General features: G+C 52.6%; 1 protein-coding gene and 1 long non-coding RNA gene across 2 annotated transcripts; one reads left to right on the top strand and one right to left on the bottom strand.

The window, feature by feature from the left end:
- Positions 1-3,520: 3,520 nt before the first annotated feature.
- On the top strand, positions 3,521-19,756 carry Ppil1 (peptidylprolyl isomerase like 1). The gene is made up of 4 exons (XM_028885022.2): positions 3,521-3,820; positions 7,553-7,707; positions 18,296-18,364; positions 18,844-19,756. Exons 1-4 carry the CDS (start codon positions 3,765-3,767, stop codon positions 19,062-19,064), a joined length of 501 nt encoding a protein of 166 aa, XP_028740855.1. The 5' UTR covers positions 3,521-3,764; the 3' UTR covers positions 19,065-19,756.
- LOC119086743 lies at positions 13,213-14,468 on the bottom strand. Its single transcript, XR_005090087.1, has 2 exons — positions 14,067-14,468; positions 13,213-13,890 (listed from the first exon to the last, which is right to left on the bottom strand). It is a non-coding gene; the product is annotated as an uncharacterized LOC119086743 (long non-coding RNA).
- Positions 19,757-21,251: the final 1,495 nt, after the last annotated feature.

Below are 21,251 nucleotides of genomic sequence, written 5' to 3'. Positions count from 1 at the left end.
TTTACTCTTTTAATTAATAGTGAGCTGAACTTCCTGCCCATGCTTGTATGTGTGTCTAGAACGGTGAGGGGGAGGAGACAAAAATAGAGATGACTGGACCAGGCATCATCTGCTGGTCCCGTGCTCTGGAGCCCTTCCTAGACCAGGCTCTGCAGGCATCTGACCATCCATTGTCAGCTGTTAGTCCAGCTCGTCACCAAGGCTCAGGCTGCTATTCAGGTCTGCGAGCATCCCCGGAGGCGTTCTCTTCTTCCGGGGTCAGAAGACATTGCAAAGCCAGTGCCACGTTTAAAGACAGATAATGTAGTAACTAGGGCTTTAACCTCTTATAGAAGTAAGAACATATGGAGTCTAAATTCATCTATCTTGGCCTTGGAAGTTCTAGAAGCCCCTTCTTCAGAACATCCCATAATGAGAATGCTGAGGAGGAGGCCAGCAGAGTTCCCGCCCCTTGGAGCTGTGCAGCTCAGGTGAAGCTGCATTGAAGAGGGAAGGTCGCTTCCCCTAAGGGTATGAGCTCCCCCAAAAAGTGCAGGCCAGAGCAGCAGCCTCCTTAGACCAAAGGCCGGCAGAGAACAGAGAGCACCTTCAAGATTTTAGTGTCAGGGGGCTGGAGAGATGGCTCAGCGGTTAAGAGAACATCTCGGCACTCAGGAAGCTGAGGCAGGTGAATCTCTGAGTTCGAGGCCAGTCTGGTGTACAGAGTGAGTTCCAGGATAGCCAGGGCAACACAGAGAAACCCATTTCTCAAAAACAAAACAAACAAACACTCCCCAAAACAACAGCAAAGGAACCAAGATAACTCATAAGCCTTGCATAGCAGGGCAATCCAGCCAAGCAACGCTCAGGGACGCTTACCCACAATGCTTCGGATGGAGCCAGGAATGAGCTCCCAAGATGTCAGAGGTGAAAGTGACAGAGACATAGACTGACAGTGTCACCTTCAACTGCCCAAATCGGTCCACTAATCTTTTAGAGATTTTGACTCAGGCAAACTCCAGGATTCATGATGTGGATACAGCAGAGATTTTCAGGCCTAACTAATTTAAAACAGAGCTGGGGATTTTTATAAAGATATTTTTAATGACTTAAGCCATGAGAATTAAGGGAGCAAGAGGGCGAGGCACTGAGAAAGACAGACATATCTAAGCACAAGGATGCTGTTACGTGCTTCCCGAGGGAGAGCAGCTGAAAGACAGCCTGAGATGAGCCGTGCCCAAGGAGGAGGCGGAGAAGGGAATGGGGGGGGGCACCAGAGGCAGAGGAAGGGACAAGAGTGTCTATGGGGTAGCCTGCCCGCATGACCCCCCGAATCTGGGGGAAAGCCCCCTGAAGGCCTACTGACACAGGAGTGACCCAGGCTCACCACCAGCTCCCCCAACCTCACAAACACACAGAAGGCTGACAGGCTGGCTCACTCAGCGCAGGCTCGGGGCAAAATGTGGGTCAGAAAGGACTGTGGCAGTGTGGAGCTGAGCGGAGGGCCTGACCTGACACTGGATTTCTAAGTCAACGTGGCTTGCCTTAATAGAACACAGTTGTAGAACACATTGAAAATGCTAACACTTTAAAAACGTTTCAAAACACTTTTAAAAACTTAAAAAAAGAAAAAAAAAGATAAAAAGCACCTATGATATCAGGCTGTGGAAGCCGGGTGCTTTGATGTTTAAGTGTGAGCTTCTAACACGCTGGGCAAGCGCTCTACCACTGAACTATAGCCCCTGCCTGTGTGTGTGTGTATCTTACGGGTGTCAGCTCTTTTCTTCCATTGTGTAGATCTCTGATTGAACTCAGGTAACTGGGCCTGGCCCAGGTGCCTTTATCCTCTGAGCCATCTCTCCAGCCCAAGAAACTTTTTTTTTTTTTTTTTTTTTTTTTTTGGTTTTTCAAGACAGGGTTTCTCTGTGTAGCTTTGTGCCTTTCCTGGAACTCACTCTGTAGCCCAGGCTGGCCTCGAACTCAGAGATTCGTTTGCCTCTGCCTCCCAAGTGCTGGGATTAAAGGTGTGGGCCACCACTGCCCAGCGAGACTGTTTTTTAATCATTTCCCTTAATCGTGAAAACATGTCATTCTTGGGGATGGTGAGATGGCACAGGTGTTAAAAGCACTGCTTTTGTGGAAGGTGCAGTTTCTGTTCCTAGCGCCCACATTCCAGCTCAAAACTGCATGTAACTTCAATTCTAGGGGGATCGGACACGCTCTTCTGGCCTCTGTGGGCTCATGTGTGCCCATGATGCACATACACACACCCAGGCACACATGCACACATGCACACATAAACATACACAATAAATTAAAGTCACTTTTATTTATCTAGCCTTTGATGGTGGAGTTCCCCATGAGCTCTTAGCTCCAGCTCTGTTGGGCAAATAAAGCTGCTACATTAAAGGTTCAGCTTTCTTTTCTGTAATAGCTTTTGCTCCATTTCCTTGGGAACTGAAGGTTAGGGTTTACATTTGCCGTTTTTTGCCTTGCTGCTCAGGAAGTGGGCGGGTGGGAGGGAGGATGCATCTTAGAACGGAAAAAACAATGTAAATATTTCTCTACTTCTTTGTTGTTAATTATGGGATGTTTAATATAAAACATCTATTTCCCTTATAGCTCAATGAACTTGGAGCAAGCTGTCTGGGCTAGACTGGATGGCCAGCCAGCTCCATGGATTCTTGGGTCTATGTCCCCCCAGTGCTGAGGTCACAGGTGCATTGCCTGGCATTGCCATGGGTGATGGGGACTTAAACTCAGGTACTTGGGCAGCAGGCACTTTACCTACTGAGTCCTGTTAGGCAAGCACTCTACCAGCTGGCCTACATCTCCAGCCCCAACACTAATTCATTCATCCCACCTCTATCCTGTCCTCCCTCTATGCTGCATTCTCGACTCCTCTTCGTGTCTCCTGTCACCCTGAACAACTTTGGGGTGTCAACCTATCGAAAGCTAGTTTTTTTTTTTGTTGTTGTTTTTGTTTTGAGACAGGGTTTCTCTATGTAGCACTGGCTGTCCTGGATCTCGCTCTGTAGAACAGGTTGGCCTTGAACTCACAGAGGTCTGCCTGCCTCTGTCTCCAGAGGGCTGGGATTCAGGGCATAAGCCACACCACAGGGCTTTGTATTCATCTTTCCTGGCCTTTTCCTTTTTCCACTCGGTCCTTGCTTTTGGAGTCAGGAGGACCAGATTTGCCACGTGGCACTCAACGACAGAGTCTGTTTTCACACCTGAAACACAGGAATACTGTTATTCACAGGATTGCTTTGTGAATAGATGAAATAAGAAAGTGCGCTGGACGTGGTGGTGCACACCTTAAATCCCTGCACTCGGGAGGCACAGGCAATGAGTTCGAGACCAGCCTGGTCTAATTACTGAGTTCCAGGACAGCCGGGGCTACGTAGTAGTAGTAAAGCTAGTGTCTGAGCCATCCAAGTCAGGGAACTAAAAAAGAAATTCTTCAATGTTTGACGATCCCTCCAATCAGAACGAAGACTGTTGTTCCCGCCTTCCGTGCCTAAACAGACCAATCGCCGTTCCGGAGCATGGCGCGAATCGCCGCTGAAGGACTTTGCACTGGTCCGCGTCTCCGCCCTGGGGATCTCGTCTTGCAACCCCCTCCCCAGCCTCGAAAAAAGATCCTTCATCTTCCTTTCCCCAGCTCCCTAAACCCTATCACCAAAACCGGCTGAGCGGCGGGAACCGGAAGTGTGCCAACCCGGGCCGGGTCCCCAGTGAACTCCGCCGGAAGTAGCCATTGCTAGGGGCTACTTTCGCTCGGCATGGCGGCGATCCCCCCTGACACCTGGCAGCCGCCCAACGTCTACCTGGAGACTAGGTGAGGGTTGGGGGCTGGACTGGCCAAGGAGACGTGGGTTCGTGCCGCAGCGGCCAGGCTGAGACAGGCCGGCCGGCTCGCACGTGGACGGCACCGAGCTGCGGCCGGGAGTACCCGTGAGTTCTGAAGGGACCTCAGGGAGCCCCTCCAGCCTCGCGGGAGACCTCGGCGACTTCTGTCTGCTTTCCTTTTCCCACCCGGTTCATTAGTTCATTTATCTGTTTCCATCTTCATTCATTCATTCACTCACTCACCCACCCACTTATTCTCAACCAGTGTGTGTTGAGCCCGCCAGCCATGCACGTAGGACCTGGACTTTTGAGGACACAGAACTAAGTAAAACAGTGTATTATGGTGGAGGAGACGGGCATGTGAACACTACGGGAAAAGTCGTAGGGCCGTGTGAACAAATTGCTTTGAAAGTAGAGAAAGACGAATTTGCCCCACCAAGAGTGATCTTGGCGCTTGGGGGTAGGGCTCAGTCGGTAGAGCGCTGAGCACCCCGTGTGTGGTGTGGTTGGCACATGTCTACGATCCTACCTCTCTGGAGGTGGAAGCGGGAGGTTCAGAAGTTCTAGTCCGGGTCGGGGATGGGTAGAATGCTTACCTAGCATCTAGGCCCTGAGTTGAAACTCCAGCACCACAGGCAAGAGATACACATTCCACGGGGTTGTGAGGCATGCCTTTAATCCCAGCACCTAGGAGGTAGAACTCCAAGTTCCAGGCCAGCCAGGGCTCCATGGTGAGACAGAAAGAGAGAGAGAAGTTCGAAGTCATTCTTGGCTGTGTATCGAGTTCAAGGCTAACCTGAGCTACATGAGACCATGGCTCTAAAAAGGAAAAGTGATCTCACCGTATGATTAAGCCACCTCCTGCTAGTGCCATGCCTCTGGTGCGTGATTGCATTCAGTTAAATCTTGCTAGCAGCTCCTATCGTGAAGGCATTGTTACACACACACACACACACACACACACACACACACACACACCCCAGCTTTAACCAGGGAGATGGCACATTTTACAGATTTACCTGTAATCTGAGTTTCATGGTGAGTGGAGAGAGCCTTGTTTGGAGACTGGTAGCCTGCCTGCTGACTTTAACTCCATCCCTTCCTTGCTCAAAGACGTCTTTCCAGAGCGAGGCCAGAGATCCTGTTCAAAGATTTAAATAGCCTCTTGCTTCTCTGATTGTATTACCTCTAGTGAGGTTATACAAGGTGATTTTCCTCCCTAACCTGGCCCTTGCTGACTGGGTTCCCACCTGAGCAGCCGAGGCCAGCCACAGCGTCTGCCCTTGCTGATTTCAGCAAGAGCCGAGGTCTCAGTCTCTTCTGTATTGGCTCATGCTGTCCTTGCTCCAGCTCTGTCTTCAGATCACATAATATGACAAAATCCTCCTGCTTTTAAGTCCCAGCTTGTAATTGTTTTAGTCCTCTCAGTATTTAAAAGAATTACATTTATTTCATTATTATATGTGTGTGGAGGGATGGATGTATATGCACACTATGGCACACGTTTGGAGGTCAGAGGACAACTTGGAAGAGTCAGTAATTGTGTTTTGTTTTGTTTTGGGAGGGTGTTTGTTTCTGTTTTTTGAGACAGGGTTTCTCTGTGTAGTCCTGGCTGGCCTGGAACTCACTCTGTAGACTAGGCTGGCCTTGAACTCACAGAGATCTGCCTGCCTCTGCCTCCAGAGTGCTGGGACTAAAGGTGTGCGCCACCACCTCCTGGCATCAGTAGTGGTTTTAATCACAAAATACATTGAAAGTTAACTCCAGGTAGTGTAAAAGATTCGGGGTAAGCCACAAAAACCGACTCTCCCGGGAACCACTTGTTGATGGCTGCCCAGATTGCTTTTACATGTATGTTTTATCTCTTAGCAGAGTTGACTCAACAGCATGTAGCTGCCCTGTGGTGTGGTAGTTCTGTGTTATCTCCCTTTTCAAGAGTCTATAAGTTGCTTCTAATTTTCTTTTCCTTCTTTCCTTCCTTTTTTTTTTGGAGACAGGGTTTCTCAGCGTAGCCTTGGCTGGCCTGGAACTCAGTAGAGATCTTCCTGCCTCTGCCTCACAAGCACACCAGGATTAAAGGCATGTGCCACCATTGCCTAGCTTTACTCCTAGGTTTCTTACTGCGACAGATGATGCATCTGTTGTATCGGGTCATATTTGTACACAGACTCTTAGGCAGCTGTAACTTTTCTTAGAGAACAGATATTTAGAAGGTGAAATTGCTCAGAGACACATTCGTTATACAAGTACTTCCTGCCTACCATTCTGTGTCATTTATTATCTCTAAAAAACACCTACTAAGGCTGGTAAGATGGCTCAGTGGATACGGGCGTTCGTCCCCAAGCCTGAGGATGAGATCCCTAGGGTCCGTGTGGCGGAAGGAGAGGACTGACTCCTGGAAGTCATCCTCTGACCTCCACACCTGTGCCACGCACATTCCCAGCCACACACAGGATAAGTAAGTGTAATTAAGAACAGTACCCATCAATACACAAAATAGGAAGGAAAAAAACCACCAGAATGTGAGCTCCCAGGGGAAGAACACCTCAGATGTTGGCTCTCACAGCATGACTAAACCTGTGTTGATTGGTAGCCACCAGAAAGAGGAATCGCAGGCAGGAAGGCTGCCAGAAAAGTGATTTTCTAGTACATTCTACATGTATTTATTTATTATGGTTTTTTGAGACCGTTTCCCTGTGTAGCCCTGGCTGTCCTGGAATTCACTCTGTAGACCAGGCTAGCCTCGAACTCAGATCTGCCTGTCTCTGCATCCCGAGTGCAGGGATTAAAAAGGTGTGCACCACACTGCCAGTCTCTACTGGAGTGCTCACACTGCTGGGCCCTCTGTGTCTGGGCCATACAGACTCAACTCAGTCCTCAGGTCTCTAGAGCTCAGTGGGTGAGGGCATGTATCGTGAGCCCCCTGCCTCGTCTCCCACTTGTTCATCCTAAAATGTACTGGGGGAGAGAATAAAAACACTCACACTGGGTGTGTACAGACACGTGCAATAGCCAGCCTTGGCGTTTGTTTTACACACTCTAGATTTTATTTTTATGAGTGTGCATGTGTGCACTTGAGTACAAGTGCCTGCAGCGGCAGACCCCCTGGAGCTGGAGGTACAGGTTGTTTGTGGGGAGCCTCCTGACTAACGGTTAGGAACTGAAGCCCGTCCTCTGGAAGAGCAGTACATGCTCTTAGCAGCTGAGCCAACCCAGCCCTGTTTGACCCACTTTTTAACAAACTGCTTTTATTTTTCTATTCGAGTTCGGTTTTAATAGGTGATATATTTACATGATCAAAAAAGACATAAGAGTTAGAAAAGGTATTTCTTGAACATCCTGCCTCTTATCTGGCCAGTCACTACCTCCCCCCCCCCCATGCAAATGTCTATAAACTCCTCACACTGATTATCCTTTTATTAAATCTGGAGATGACATGTGTGGCCCTTTTCTTTCTTTAGGGTTGGTTTTGGAGCGTCAGTGTATGCGCTCAGAATCTTGACTTGTCTATGATTGCTTTGCTTAGAACATATGCCAGAAGCATATGTGCCACACTCGGGGGCTTGGCTGTAGCCTTGTGGCTTTATGGGTTGTTTCTTCAGAGCGTGACCTCTGGTCACAGTTTGATGCCTCACGAGGCTGAACGACAGAAGTCCTGGTGGCCCCACGCTGCCGCCTGCTGTGACCCCGCTGACTGCCGTCTTGTCTGTCCCGACTGCAGCATGGGGGTCATTGTGTTGGAGCTGTACTGGAAGCATGCGCCGAAGACCTGCAAGAACTTTGCCGAGCTGGCTCGCCGAGGCTACTACAACGGCACCAAATTCCACAGGATCATCAAGGACTTCATGATCCAGGGCGGCGACCCGACAGGGACAGGTACGCTTAGGCCACCGTACATGTTTGGAGTCTCACTCCGTGACAGCCGGGTCGCAAGGCAGCCACAGAGGCTTTTCCGTTGGCTGGATCTGGTTGGTTTTTCTGTTGAGACAAGGCCTCACAGCTCAGGCTAGCCTCCCCCTCACTGAGAACGACCTGATCCTCTGATCTTCCCGCCTTTATGTCCTCAGTGCTGGGATGTCTGTGGGCTGCCATGCTCAGCTTTGGTCGTGCCAGGGACTGAACCCAGGGCTTCCGGTACACTGGGCAAGCGCTCCGCCAGCTGAGCTGCGTCGGTAGCAACACCCCCACAAATAAAAGCTGCCAGCTGAGCTACATTGGTAGCTAGCCCCCCCATCCCTCTCAGCTAGGGTTGCCCAGGTTGTCCTTGAACTCCTGGCCTCCTGCTTCCACCTCCCACATGCTGGATTACGGCACACCCCGGCTCTGGGTCATTGGTTCCGCTGATAGCGCCTGCCTTCCTCAGAGTCACATGTGTAACTCGCTGGAGAGTAAGCCTCACTCCTAAGCATGATAGTGATGTGCTGTTGGATCAGTCAGAAGTGAAAAAAGACAGTCCCAGGTCTCGGAAGATAAAGTTTGAGTTCCTTTATTAACGCGTCCATCTGACAGATGTTGAGCGCCTGCTTTATGTCAGCGACTAAGCTCTAGTGATGCAGCTGTGAGCAAAGAGACAAACGCTTGCTCTCAAAAAAGCAGGGGGAGGGTGTGAGGATCCAGTTTCAGAAAAACCAGAAAAGGCCTCCATGGGATGCTGCTGGGGCCTTGACGTGGGGGCGGCGGAGCCCTGGGGCCCTGAGGCAGCCTGTGTAGACCTTACAGAAGGAAGAGTAGACTGGACCTCCTGAGGAGGGTCACAGCCACTGCTGTGTTGCGAGCAAAGTGGCAGGATCTGGCCTGTGTGTTCAGAGGTCACTGGCTGCTGCTTGGAGATTAGAGGGAAGGGCAGGAATTAGCGCACATCTTTAATCCCAGCACTTGGGAGGCAGAGTCAGGCGGATCTCTCAGTTCCCGGCCAGCCAGGGCTGTTTTACAGAGAAACCCTGTCAAAAAAAAAAAAAAAAAAAAAAAGGATGCAGGCCCGGATCCCCATGCAGGCAAGAAGTACATGGTAGAGAAAGTGGTGAGATGTTCCTGTGTTCCTGCTCCTGGGTTCCCAGGTGAGAGTGCAGGCGTGTGCCCAGGCCCTGGGGATTGGGGATCCCGGGGTACTCTACCGTCTGAGCTGCGTCCCCAGCCTGACAAGTTGTCTTTATTGAAGATTTGCTGGCAGACTGAAGAGATGGTATGAGATGGTGGAGGGCGCATCGGAGGCCTTTGACCGACAGTGAAAGAAAGGGAGGCTGAGCATGGAGGGCTGGGTGTGCAACGGGAAGTCACAGCTTGGTCTTTGTGAAGAGTCGGGTGGAAATGCTTCAGAACCCTTAAGGATAATATGAGGCCAGTAGTTGGAGATGAATGTGGAGCTAAGGGGACATATGGCAGGGAGATAGGAACTGGGCGTTCTAGGTACTTAGATAGCAGTTTGGTCTTCGTGTGTGTTGGGGGAGGTTCGTATGTGCATACACATGGACGTCACAGGCCGACATCTGGTGTCTCCCTGGAGTGTGCATCACCGTATTCTGTAAGGGGCTGTTGTGGGAGATTTGTACACTGTATGAAGATGTGCTGCTGTGGTTGGTATAATAAAAAGCTGAACAGCCAATAGCTAGGCAGGAGAGTAGAGGTGGGACTTCCAGGCAGAGAGGGAACTCTGGGAAGAAGAAAGGCAGAGTCACTAGCCAGACGCAGAGGAAGCAGGATGGTTAGTATGGAGGTGAGGTAATAAGTCACTTAGCAGAACGTAGATTTAAAAAATATGAGTTAATTTAAGTTACAAGAACTAGTTGGGAAAGAGCCTAAGCTACGGCCAAGCTTTCCATTAATAAGTCTGTCGTTATTTGCTCCCAGTGATGGGGTGACAAATCTGTGTCACCGTGCCTGGCTTTTCCATGGCTACTCAGGATCCCAGGTCTTCAGGTATTGACAGCAGGTACTTTGCTGGCTCAGACACCACCCCCTTTCATAGCCCAGGCTTGCCTTGACTCACTACGTAGCCAGTGATGGCTTTGAACTTTTCTGAACCCCAGCCTCCGCCTTTGGAGTGCTGCGGTCACAGGTATGGGCCACTGCCCAGCGTGAAGGGCTTTCTTAGTGAACCCGGGCTCTTTCCGGAGCCCTTGCTCAGTCTGCGTCCGCCCTGCTGACTTGGCTCTTAAAGAAGCATGGTTCTCCCCCCCTTCCTCCCCCCCACACACACCTTGACTGTTGCCTTCGTGGCTGGAGGCATTCCATGCCTTTCCACGTCTGCACTTACTTCAGGAGAGCAGAGTGCAGGAAAGCGGGAGGGACCTCTCAGAAGCGTGGGTCCTAAAGAGTCCTCCCTCTGTTGGCCTGTCTCCCACCCAGCTCGCAGAGAAGAGCCGCGCTCACTTCAGGAGGCTGTCTCTCTAGAGCTCCTTCGTCCAGTGACTAAACTAAAGCCAGGTGGGATAGATAACGAGCTAAGCAGAAATAAGTTCAGAAGAACGGGGTGTGTGTTATGTTTAATTCTGTGTCTAGTTAACGGAGAATCTGACTCCCTCATATGCATGAGGAGGCAGTTAGTACTTAGCAATTTTCTGTTCGTTCTTAGTCTCCCACCTTAAATCTTTTTTAAAGTTTAAAAAAAATTTATTCATGGTAATTTTTAAAAATTATTATTTTATGTGTATGAGTTTGCCTGCATGTATGTCTCTGCATCAGGTGCCTGGCTGCTATTCATGAGGGCCAAAATCCCCTGCAACTGGAGTTACAGATGGTTGTGAGCCACCATGTGGTTGCTGGGAATTGAACTCAGGACCTTTGGAAGAGCAGCCAGTGCTCTTAACCTCTGAGCCATCTGTCCAGCCCATCACATCCTAATTTTTATTGTTGGTTTTGTTTTCTCTTTTACATCCAAAACAAACCTATGGGGACTGCATTTTGGTGGATTTGGTACTCAGCTACTCCATTATTTTAACAAGGACTGGGGGCAGTGTTTCTTTTTTCAAATAGTGTGTGTGTGTGTGTGTGTGTGTGTTGGGGTCAGGGGACTTTTCTGGAGCTGATTCTCATCTTCTCCCTTGGACAGTCCTCTCTCATTTCTGCTGCACAGCCTTCTTTGGGCAGCTGGCCTGGAAGCTTCTAGCAGGTCCTTCTGCATCCCATCTAGCTTGGAGAGTGTTGTGATTACAGATTCATTTCACCACAGCAGTTGTTTGGACTGAACTCAGGTCGGCAGGCTTGCATGGCAAGGCTTTTTCCTGGCTGAGCCTTCTCCGGCCAGGGTTCTGTCTCTTGGTTTTTTTTTTGCAAGGCCTGAGGGTCTTCTGTTTTTGGGTTTGGTCCTGTTTCAGACTCTGCCTCTTGCCTTTGTCCTTAAAAAAAGGCCTTGAGCATGGATAGTGTTATAGCGGAGCCGCATTCATCCCCTCAGGTCTGCTAGTCTGGTCGTAGCCTTCTGGTTTGAATGCGGCTTCGGGAAATCCAAGGCCAGATGTGCTCCCCCAGGCAGGAACAGAGTAGCTCCTGGCCTTGCGTGCCGTGTTCCAGGGGGCTGCTATGTCTGTCGCGTTTCCCGCGGTCAGTGAGATGGACGGTTTCTCCCTTTTCCCTGCCTTCTTCGCTGAAACCCTCTCGGCCCTCCCCTCTGTCCTGGTCAGCGGTCAGCGGTCAGCTGGGTCAGCAGTCAGCTGGGTTTGTTCTGGACGTCCTCACGGCTCAGAAGCTGTGTCACCGCCGTTAGTGTCTTTTGGGTCCCAGCCTGTATCCTCAGCCCAGCTGTGTCTTCGCCTCACTGTTCATGATCTTGGACTGAGCCTCTGGCTTCCTGGGCTCTCACTGGGGTCTGCAGAGCCCTTCATGTCCTGAGGGCCTCAGAGGGACTCCTTCGTCCCCTGTTGTCCTTGCGTTGGCTGGGGTCCGTCCCAGACTGCCCATGCATTTCTGTTGACCCTGGCGTCAGCGCGGGTGTTTTTGTTGGGGTACGGTGTAAGCGGATTCCTGTTAGGTTTCTGGGTTTATGTGGGCCCTGTGTCTGCCCCACTGCAGGTTCGAGCTTGCTGGCTCTCCACAGCATCCCATCCTGAAGAGGAACTTCCATGTGGGAAGGCTAGCCTGTTTTGTCTTCTCAGGTTCCAGTAAATTCAGTCCCAGGGTTCCTCTGTCCTCACCCCCAGTGTGACCCTGGAAGGTAGTCGGTCCTGCCCCACCTGTCCTGTGGTGTGTCAGGGCTGCCGCCCTCGGGCTCTTCCTGGCACCCTCTGTTGGCTTTTCAGAATTGCAGCCTGTGGCACTTCCCAGGGCCTGCCTCGGCTCTGTCTTCCAGGCCATTTTCCTTTCCTGGGCCATTTCTTCAGAATTGTAAAGATACTGTTTCTCATTATTTAAGAGGGTCTCACTGTGTAGCCCTGGCTGGCCTGGAACTCACAGATCTCCTCTCTCTGCTCTCGAGTGCTGGGGTAAAGGTGTGCTCTACCATACCAGGCTGTGTTTCCCTTCGGTTTCGCCCTTGAAAAATCTTCCTGTTCTGGTCATCACTGGGTATTGAGGCAAGGCAGGACTAATGCGGACATTTGTGTCTGTCCTTCCTGACTTCTCTCCCTATTTATTTTTTATTTTTGAAACATGGTCTCTCTGTATGTTCCTGCCTGTCCTGGAACTCACTCTGTAGACCAGGCTGGCCTCGAACTCACAGAGATCCACCTGCTCTTCCTCCCCAGTGCTGGGATTACAGGCGTGCGCCACCATGCCCCGCTCCCCTCCCTTTCGTGGCTATAATGAAATGACTGTTGATCTGTAACGCCAGTGTGCCCAGAGCCTGTGCTCGCCGAACGGGAAGTGGCCTCAGAAGTGAAGTCCTGGCACTGCGTGCCTGGGCCTCTGTACTCACTCTGCTGTCTTTCTAATGTCACATTTCCATGATGTACTTTTAATGAAACTGCAGCACTCCAAAGATTTCCAATAATGCCGCAGGCTCAAGTATAGCAAATGTTTGCGCAGCCTGCCAGCGGGTCTGTGGGAGAAGCAAGCAGGAGGCAGCCCTCCTAGGCACTAGACCCCGCCCGCCAGCTGACGAAGAGACATTTTTGGCTAACTGTCGCAGGTAGATAGCAGGTAACATTGTAGGTTCTCAGCAAGCTGGGTGTTCCTTCTCTGTTCCTGTTGGATGTGGCCTGGCTCCTCAGAAGCCTCCCTTCCCAGCCTTCCTCACGCCTGTCCTTGTCAGATGCGTTCTCAGCTCAGATGCGCCTGACTTCCTGCGTTTCACTCTGAGCCAACCCCCCCAACACACACCCAGCACACACACACACACACACACACACACACACACACACACACACACACCCCTTACACTGCCCACACTGGAGTGACCACATCAGCCCTCTCCTCGGCTGTCTGTGAGCCTCACCCGTTTCTGCTCACCTGATTCCCTCCCCTCCAGTTAGGTCCCGAGACCCTGCCGAGCTTGTCTGTGAGGCCGTCTTGCTCTGCTCTTGGCCTTGATTGGTTGCACATGGCTATCCTGCGAGCAGCCTCCCTCTGATGTCATCTCTTCTTGGTGGCCTCAGGAACACCTGAAATTTGTCTTGTGGGACGGAAAGCCATTGTCAATTTTACTCATTTAGCGAATATTGGCTAAGAGTCTGCTGGGTGTCCTGCACATTCCAGGGCCTCTGAGGAGCGGTAAAGCGCGGAAGCCGAGGCAGTCTCTTTCCTCATGGAGCTCCCAGCTCCTCAGGAAACAAGCTGTCATTTTAAGAAACAGAGAAGTGGTGACGTCATGAGCGTGCAACTCTGTGCTGGCATTCTAGAGTTTTAGTGTGCGGCAGGTTGGATAATTTACAGTGAGGGGACGGGTCCGATGGAGTGGGGTGCAGAGGAGGCCGTGAGGAGGAGCTTGAAGGAACCATAGGCCTTGACTCTTGGAAGCCAAGGGCAGAGCGCCTTGGTACTACTGCAGAGAAGCATGGGGGGGAGCCTGCCGTCCGCGAGTCGGGGGCTCACTTGCTTCGCTGGTCCTGGGACGGAACCCAGCCAGCTGTTCACTCTTGAGACTGGAGTTGGATGACTCTGAGGCCTTCTGGGTCACACGTCTCTGACCTGCATGTATAGAGAACAGGAGAGGAGCGGTTGGGGCAGATTGATCACCTGTGGCAAAAGGTAAGATGGGGCCGGTTAACGCAGGTCCCACCAGCCAAGGGTGCTGATTGGATCCAGCATGATCGGGTTTAATTTGGCCCTGGGGGCCCTTGTGACTGGAGTAAGAAGGAAAATACCTGAGAAGCTGAGCCCAGCTGGCGAGGTAGAGTCACATCCAGGCGCCAGGCAGGGATGTGGGGCCCAGTGTGTTAGACCCGAGTCCTGCCTCACAGCCGCGGGTCACATAGGTACAGCGTAGGTGACTTTGCAGAGCTCTCGTCAGGAGGTGAGGAGCATGGCTGTCCATTCCTCCTGGGGTTATTGTGGAGCGATGTGAGCTCGTGCTGGTGACGTGGTTGGCAAAGGCTTGCCACAGGAACGGCGCAAAAGAGGATTTACTTTGGTTACGTCACTTAGCATTCACGGGTACCTGCTGGACCCCTCTGTGGCCCAGCTGCTGGGGCTGGGGTCCAGCAGGGGAAGGTGGAAGGTGAGCCATTTTGATGGAATGTCAGGTCCTGACGAGTGACCTGACAACAGTGTCTGTGGGGAGAGCAGAGTGTCTGTCTGCCCCTTGGCGTTATCAGCTGAGGCTGGACAGCTCTGATGTGAGCGAGGCTGGCACCGAGGGATGTTGAGCAGCCGGCCTGGCCTGGCATCTGCCCACTAGATAGTAGACCCTTCAGTTCTGACAACCAAAAATGTCCCTGACATTACCCAGTGTCCCCAGGGCCACAGCCAACCCCTCTTGAGAACTGCTGGGCTGGTGCCCATAGGAAAGGCTGGTAAGGTGGGGTAGAGCTGAGTGCCAGAGTCGGGCAGCGACAGTGCCAGGGGACAGCGGGCAGAGGCCTCGAGCAGGGTGCTCGCCCCAGCAAGGCAGGGAGAGCGAGGACAGTGACCACAGCGTGTCCTCCGGGGTGGGGTGGGGTGGGGTGGGGTGGGGTGGGGTGGGGTGGGGTGGAATGCACATGGAGGAGTTCAAGCAGCCGGTGAGGGGTCCTTCAGCTGCTACATGAAGAGGCTGCCTGCGAAGAGGGGAGCAGGGCTGGAAGGCAGAGCTGGTGGCCCTGGCTGGCGGGGCTGAGATCGTTGTAGTTTGGACCAGGGTGAAGACAACTGTGTTAGTTTTGTGTTAGTTGATCCCTGGAAAGCAGATACCCCGGCAGTTAGGTGTTCAGAGATTGACTGGGGGAGAGAACCAGAGGGGAAGAGGTGCGTTCTCAGGCCTGTCCCCTGAGAAAGAAGGCACCAGTGGAGGAGCTGCCAGGGAGGGGGACCCCGGGGCAGTCTTGGATAAGGGTGACACCAACTGTGAGAGGCTGCTGGGGACCCAGGGAGGCCTGAGGGCTCAGTGGAGCTGTGGGGTGAGTGTGTGTGGACAGAACGAGGGTGGTGCCCCCTAACTCTCAGACCCCAGATCAGAGTAAGGAGATAAAGCAGCTGTCCCTGTGAAGGGGACCCGGGACATAGACCAAGAGGAAATATTAATGATGTGCAGACAGGAAGGGGAAACTGAGGCAGGAAGCTTGTAGCTGTGGGCTTCCACAGGTGTGGCCTTGGGTACATGGTGGCGAGAATCTGACAACAGTTCAGAAGGAGCATCAGTAACAGGAGGAAGTGAGGGAGAAGTGACTGGGAGGAAGAAGAACCAGGAAAGCCAGGAATGGTGGAGGAAGGATCGGGCCAGGCTGACTGCTGGCCACTGTAGGTGGTGACTGTACTGTCCCTGCTGTCCCTGGCTAGTGGGCTCAGCGTCCCTATAGCTTCTGTGCTGGCTTCCTGTGCACCTCCATGACTTCCCGAGAGAGGGCCTCCGCCCTGCCGTTCCTAAGTGGCTGTCCTTGGGTTGCTCAGCCTTGGCTCCAAGTCACCAGCATGGCGGCCATTGTGTCTGTGCTGTTTCCCCATTGTAGACTATCCTGAGGAAAGCAGTGTCCTCACTGGTCCTCTTCCCAGCACAGCTGTCGGGGCTGAACTCGCTGTGCCTCTCTGTATGCCTCTCTTAGCTTTTTGCCTTTGATCTTGAACTTGTGTCTTACACTTTCAAGAGGGCTGCAGCTGCCTTTGAAGGAAGATGAGAGAAGGCTACCAGGAACGTGGAGGGGAGAGCTCGTCTGTGTTTCCACGGAAAGTGCTGCCTCCGTGGGAGTGTGGCCTGGCAGCCTTGTTCATGTTGTAAGACAGAGCTGGGCCATGGCCTCAGGGGCCGCAAAGGAGCTGCCCTGTACCTGTCTTTGAGGCCGGGGAAGGTGGGCAGAAAGTGCTGGGGATGCCCAGGGTCAGTGACCTGAGGTGTCCGTTGGAGGTTTTATTGGTCAGCTGACTAGGTGTCGGGTGCCCATGTGGTCCTCCTTATGGGCTGCTGCCCACCCTGGTTCCTTTTGGCTGCCTGTCATGGGCGGGTGGGGACAAGTAGCACCAAGCACAGTAACCGTCGTTGTCAGCCCACGCTTCTTGTGTCGTGCGTGCCTTTGACGTCAGTCTGTTCCTCTCCAGGGTTGGGGGGTGGGGGTCCTGGGGAGTCTTGGAGATAGCTTTATTTATTTATTTGTTTGTTTGCTCTCCAGCTGAGACAGCGAGAAAGGTGATTTATTGCACACGAGTTAGAGTTGGCCACAGGTGAGGCCAAAACTGGTCCAGAATGCCGTAGGTCCAGGGCTGTGGTGGTGGTAAAGCCGTCGGTCTCCCAGGTGGTCTTGGAACAGATGGTGGAGTTCCAGAGCCACTGAGACTTAATACCCACAGTACCAACACATACCAGTGTCCTGGCCTTCAGTATCCCTATTTTTTGGTTTTTTGGTTTTTCGAGACAGGGTTTCTCTGTGTAGCCCTGGCTGTCTTGGAACTCACTTTGTAGACCAGGCTAGCCTGGAACTCACTTTGTAGACCAGGCTGGTCTCAAACTCACAGAGATCCGCCACCAGCACCAGGCCACACCCCCATCTCTGCTCCTCAGCAGCTCCTCTGGGTGCACAAGCTCACTTACCTGGACCTCTGCTTTGTCATTCTCCTCTCTCACTTAAGCTGGTACTCGTTCCTCTCTCCACTGCGCTCTCAGCGTGCAGGGTTTCAGGGAAGATGGAGCAAAGGCTGAGAACAGGTGGCTTTATTTTATTTTGGTTTTTCAAGACAGGGTCTCTCTGTGTAGCCCTGGCTGTCCTGGAACTCGCTCTATAGCCCAGGCTGGCCTCGAACTCACAAGGATCTCCCTGCCTCTGCCTCCCGAGTTCTGAGATTGAAGGCGTGCGCCACCACCGCCACGCGGCTAGTAGCTTTCTTTTTTAAGAACAGCACAGATCATCTGTAAACATCTCCATGCCTCACAGAATCCCCTTAAACAAGTGAGAGATGGCAAGGTGGCTTCAAAGGTAAAGGTGCTTGCCACCAAGCCTGGTGACCTGAGTTTGGTCCCTGGGACCTGCGCCTTAGGAGAAAACAGATTCCTCTGGTCTCCACCTGGGTCCCATGGTGGGCATGTCCACACACACACAAATGCATAACAAGTAAATGTAATTAAAACATCATCCCGACGACGTTTGCAAAGCATCAGCGGGCAGGAGTTAGAAGGCAGAGTGGCCGGTCAGAGCACAGAGCGAATGTAAGCCTGGAGTTAGGACAGCTTCAGAGAAACAGACAGCGGCGTGAGGGGCCGCAGCATAGCACATGCAGCCTTGGGGTTCACAGCCCCTCTTTCCCAAACCCAAGTGTCCTAGACTGATGTCTCGGGGAGTGAGGCGGGGGCCTGGAGGGAGGTGAGGAGCACTCTGGCAGGGCTGCACCGTGCGCACACACCCTTCGTTTAGATTTATTTCATCTTATGAGTATGGGTGTTTCGTCTGCGTGTCTCTCTGCACATTGCAAGCTTGGTTAGGGATTTCTGTCACATGCATTTGCAGTGACAGGAAGAAACTGAGCTTGACGAGCCCTTGGTGGCCAGCCAGAGCGACACGACACTGTGAGACCCTGTCCTAAACGTGAGCAGACTAAAGTCTAACCGACAGACCCGTGGGAGCTGTGGTGCCCAGGGGCCGCCTGCTGTGGCGGGCTCCTTTATAGCAGCTGTTGTTTGGGGAGGGCAGACCCTGCTTTCCACCTCGTTTCTGCAGCAAGTGGACTCAGAGCCAGGCTCGCTCACCCTGCTGTCTAGCTGTGGCTGCTCAACATGGACAGACCCGTGGCCGGGGTATAGTCTCTTAGCGGTGGTGAGAGCCTGCCTCCTGTTAAGTCTTCCTGTGTGAACGCCAATTTCCTTTCTTTTCTTTGAGACACTGTAGGTCAGGTTAGTCTTAAGCTCGCCAGCCTCCTGCCTCTGTCTCCCGACTGTGGGACTGGCCGGCTCACTACTTGTCTTCTGGTTGGACAGGTCGAGGCGGCGCATCTATCTACGGCAAACAGTTTGAGGACGAACTTCACCCAGACCTGAAGTTCACTGGTAAGTGTGTGGTCTGGCTGGCTGGGCAGGAGGGAGACTGCACACTGAAAGCTTGCTTTTTTGGCTGAGATTCAAGGTGTGTGCCTGACACCTGGCATGGTGCCAGACAGCTGCCCGCCATGGCGCCACAGAGTGCCCTGGCAGATGAAAGAAAACAGCGCCTCTGGAGAGTCCTTGGCAATTCTGAGTGCTGGTCTGTGTGCCGGACTCGACTCACTTGTTCAATGTCATGAAATGAAGGCTCTCTGGTGCTTCCTCAGCGCCAAGCAAGGCCCTGCTGGGTCTTGAGAGGAATGAGTAGTGTGGGCCAGTGGTTAGTGAGGAGCGGCACAGTGAAGCTGGAGAGAGGCGGAGGCAGGGGCATTGAGGCTTTGGGGTGCAGGCAGAGTCCGCCCTGCACTCTGTAGCCACGGAGCATGGTGCCACCCACTCTGTGGGACTGAGGGTCAGGGTTCATGTTCTTCTCTCTTCTCCCCCAGGGGCTGGGATTCTTGCGATGGCCAATGCAGGACCGGACACCAATGGCAGCCAGTTCTTTGTGACCCTCGCTCCCACCCAGTGGCTGGACGGCAAACACACCATCTTTGGCCGCGTGTGCCAGGGCATAGGGATGGTGAATCGAGTGGGCATGGTGGAGACAAACTCCCAGGACCGGCCCGTGGATGACGTGAAGATCCTTAAGGCATACCCTTCTGGGTAGACGGGATGCTGTCTCGGGCACACCCAGGTCTTCTAAGATGGTCCCAGGGAGCCGTCTTCCGATGCCATAGTGTGCCTTGTGTCGGTGTCGTGCATACCTACTCTGACACCCCGGAACAGAAGGAGCCAGAGGGTCGTCCTTGGGGGCTTTTGTGTTCTGGCCAACGTCACAGACTTGAGAAGCGGGCGGTGTTGATGAGGCGGTAACTGCACAGCCCTCCCAGCCTCCGACGTGTGCTCTTCCAGGAATACACACGCTCTCTATTTTCCCCGCCGAGCCTGAGCGTCAACACCGCCGCTTCTGACACTAAACATCCCACGCAAAGCCATATTGAATTTTTGCCAAGTGAAAAATGCATCCAGCAATCAAGTTGCTAAGGAGGTGTCAAGTGGGGAATGCTAATGTGTAGTGATTGAGAAATGGATCTCGGAGAGGAAGCAGGAGCGCTGACCATTTGCCCCCGGGAAGGACTGGCAGTCCTGAGCACAAGGCCAGTCCTTCCAGAGTCTGGCTCACACGCAGGGACACTCTTCAGGGCTTTAGAGAGAGTAGGTAAGAGGATTTTATACATGACATCTTTTTTTTTTAATCTTTCTGCATGTGCAGAGGGTGTGGGGCTGAGAGGAAGGATGTTAATACCTATGTAATACATAGAAATTTTCAGAATAAAGTACCATTGGTGGTCGAAATCAGTGCTGTGGTCTCGGTATTCTTCGAGATTCCTGCCCCGCCCCGCCCCCCCTGCCCCCCTTTTGAGACAGAGTGTCAGTGTGTAGCACTTGCTGGCCTTAACCTACTATATAGACCAGGTGGGCCTTGAACTCAGAACACTTTAGCCCTAAGTGCTGGCACTAAAGACACACTCTTGGCCATTTTAATCTTGGTGGTGGAGGGGTGCTGTGGCATTCCTGGCTTCAGGATTCGCAGTGCTGGGTTTGTGAGTCTCCACCTGGCTTTCCCTAGAGAAAGCCACATGTGATGTCTGCTAGTGTCCTGAGGGAGGGATGAGCTGACGGTGGACCGGATGTGTTTTAGTTGGCCCTTCTGCTGTGATGGAGCACTGACCAGAAGCAGCCCGGGGAAGGAAGGGGTTATTTCATCTTCCCATCCCAGGTCACAGCCCGTCATCCAGGGAAGACAGGACAGGAGGAACTCGAGACAAGCACTAAAGTGGTGGCCGTGGAGAGATGCTACTTACCGGCTTGCCTCCCTGGCTTCTCAGCTACCCCCCCCCCCCAGTCAAGTTTTCTCTGTGTATCCCTGGCTGTCCTGGAACTCACTCTGTAGACCAGGCTGGCCTAGAATGCACAGAGATCCGCCTGTCTCTGCCTCTTAAGTGCTGGGATTCAAGGCGAGCATCACCCCCACCCACTGGGCTACCTTAAATAACCCGGGCCCACCTGCCGTGGGATGGCTCTGCCCACAGTTGGCTGTGCCCTCCTCTATCAGTTAATAATCAAGAAAACGCCCGCAGGCCCCATGAAGGCAGCTCCTCAGGTAAGTTTCCTCCTCCCCCGGTGTGTCAAGGTGATTAGCCTTAGCACAAGGTGGCTGTGCTAAGGAACACAATCAGCTCCCTGTCGCTGTGGGCCTGCGGCGGCAGCGGACTGTGGCTTTGCTTCCTTACAGGGGGAGCCTCTTAAGGGACCACACGCCTGTGTGTCATCGCCATACCTTTTGAGAAGTGACCAGAGGTTCCATAAGCCTTCACCTTCAAGCTCTTTCTTCTCTCAGCAATGAAGAAACCTTGCGTTGTACAGAAGCTAGCAGCCATATAGGTCCAGGAAAGGCTCGACTTGACTGTCTTCCAGTTGTCCAGGGCTAAAGCACTGCATTAAATGTGTAAGGTCTCATCTGCATGGATTTGAGTGCAGAAACTAATAGTCTCCGAGTAATGAAGAAAAAGGGAAAGCCACCAACTGGCCCTGAAAATGGCTTTGGTGTGCAGACCTGTACTCTGTCACGTGTGTCTTCCGGCTGGCCTGGAGCTGCTCCTCAAAGCAAAGCACAAGACTCCCACCCGCCACCTCCCAGAATTACACCCTGTCCTGTGTCCACACAGGCCCTGGGCATGATGGGAACATCCCAGCTGCTGTGAAGTTAAGGTTCCACGTACACTGGGCAAGAGAGCAGCCCGGGCGTGGCTCCTGGTTTCTGGAAAGGTCTCCACACACATGCCAAGGCAGC

The sequence above is a fragment of the Peromyscus leucopus genome, chromosome 16_21, assembly GCF_004664715.2.
Source record: "Peromyscus leucopus breed LL Stock chromosome 16_21, UCI_PerLeu_2.1, whole genome shotgun sequence".
Taxonomy (NCBI): domain Eukaryota; kingdom Metazoa; phylum Chordata; class Mammalia; order Rodentia; family Cricetidae; genus Peromyscus; species Peromyscus leucopus.
Note: the sequence above shows the minus strand (reverse complement) of the source record. Positions and strands in the feature narration are given on the sequence as shown.

Bases quoted from the DNA above. Each gene is read 5' to 3' on its own strand.
- Ppil1 (XM_028885022.2), top strand. From the start codon at position 3,765: ATGGCGGCGATCCCCCCTGACACCTGGCAGCCGCCCAACGTCTACCTG. The intron at 3,821-7,552 runs GTGAGGGTTGGG...TCCCGACTGCAG, and splicing joins AACGTCTACCTGGAGACTAG to CATGGGGGTCATTGTGTTGG. The intron at 7,708-18,295 runs GTACGCTTAGGC...CTGGTTGGACAG, and splicing joins CGGCGACCCGACAGGGACAG to GTCGAGGCGGCGCATCTATC.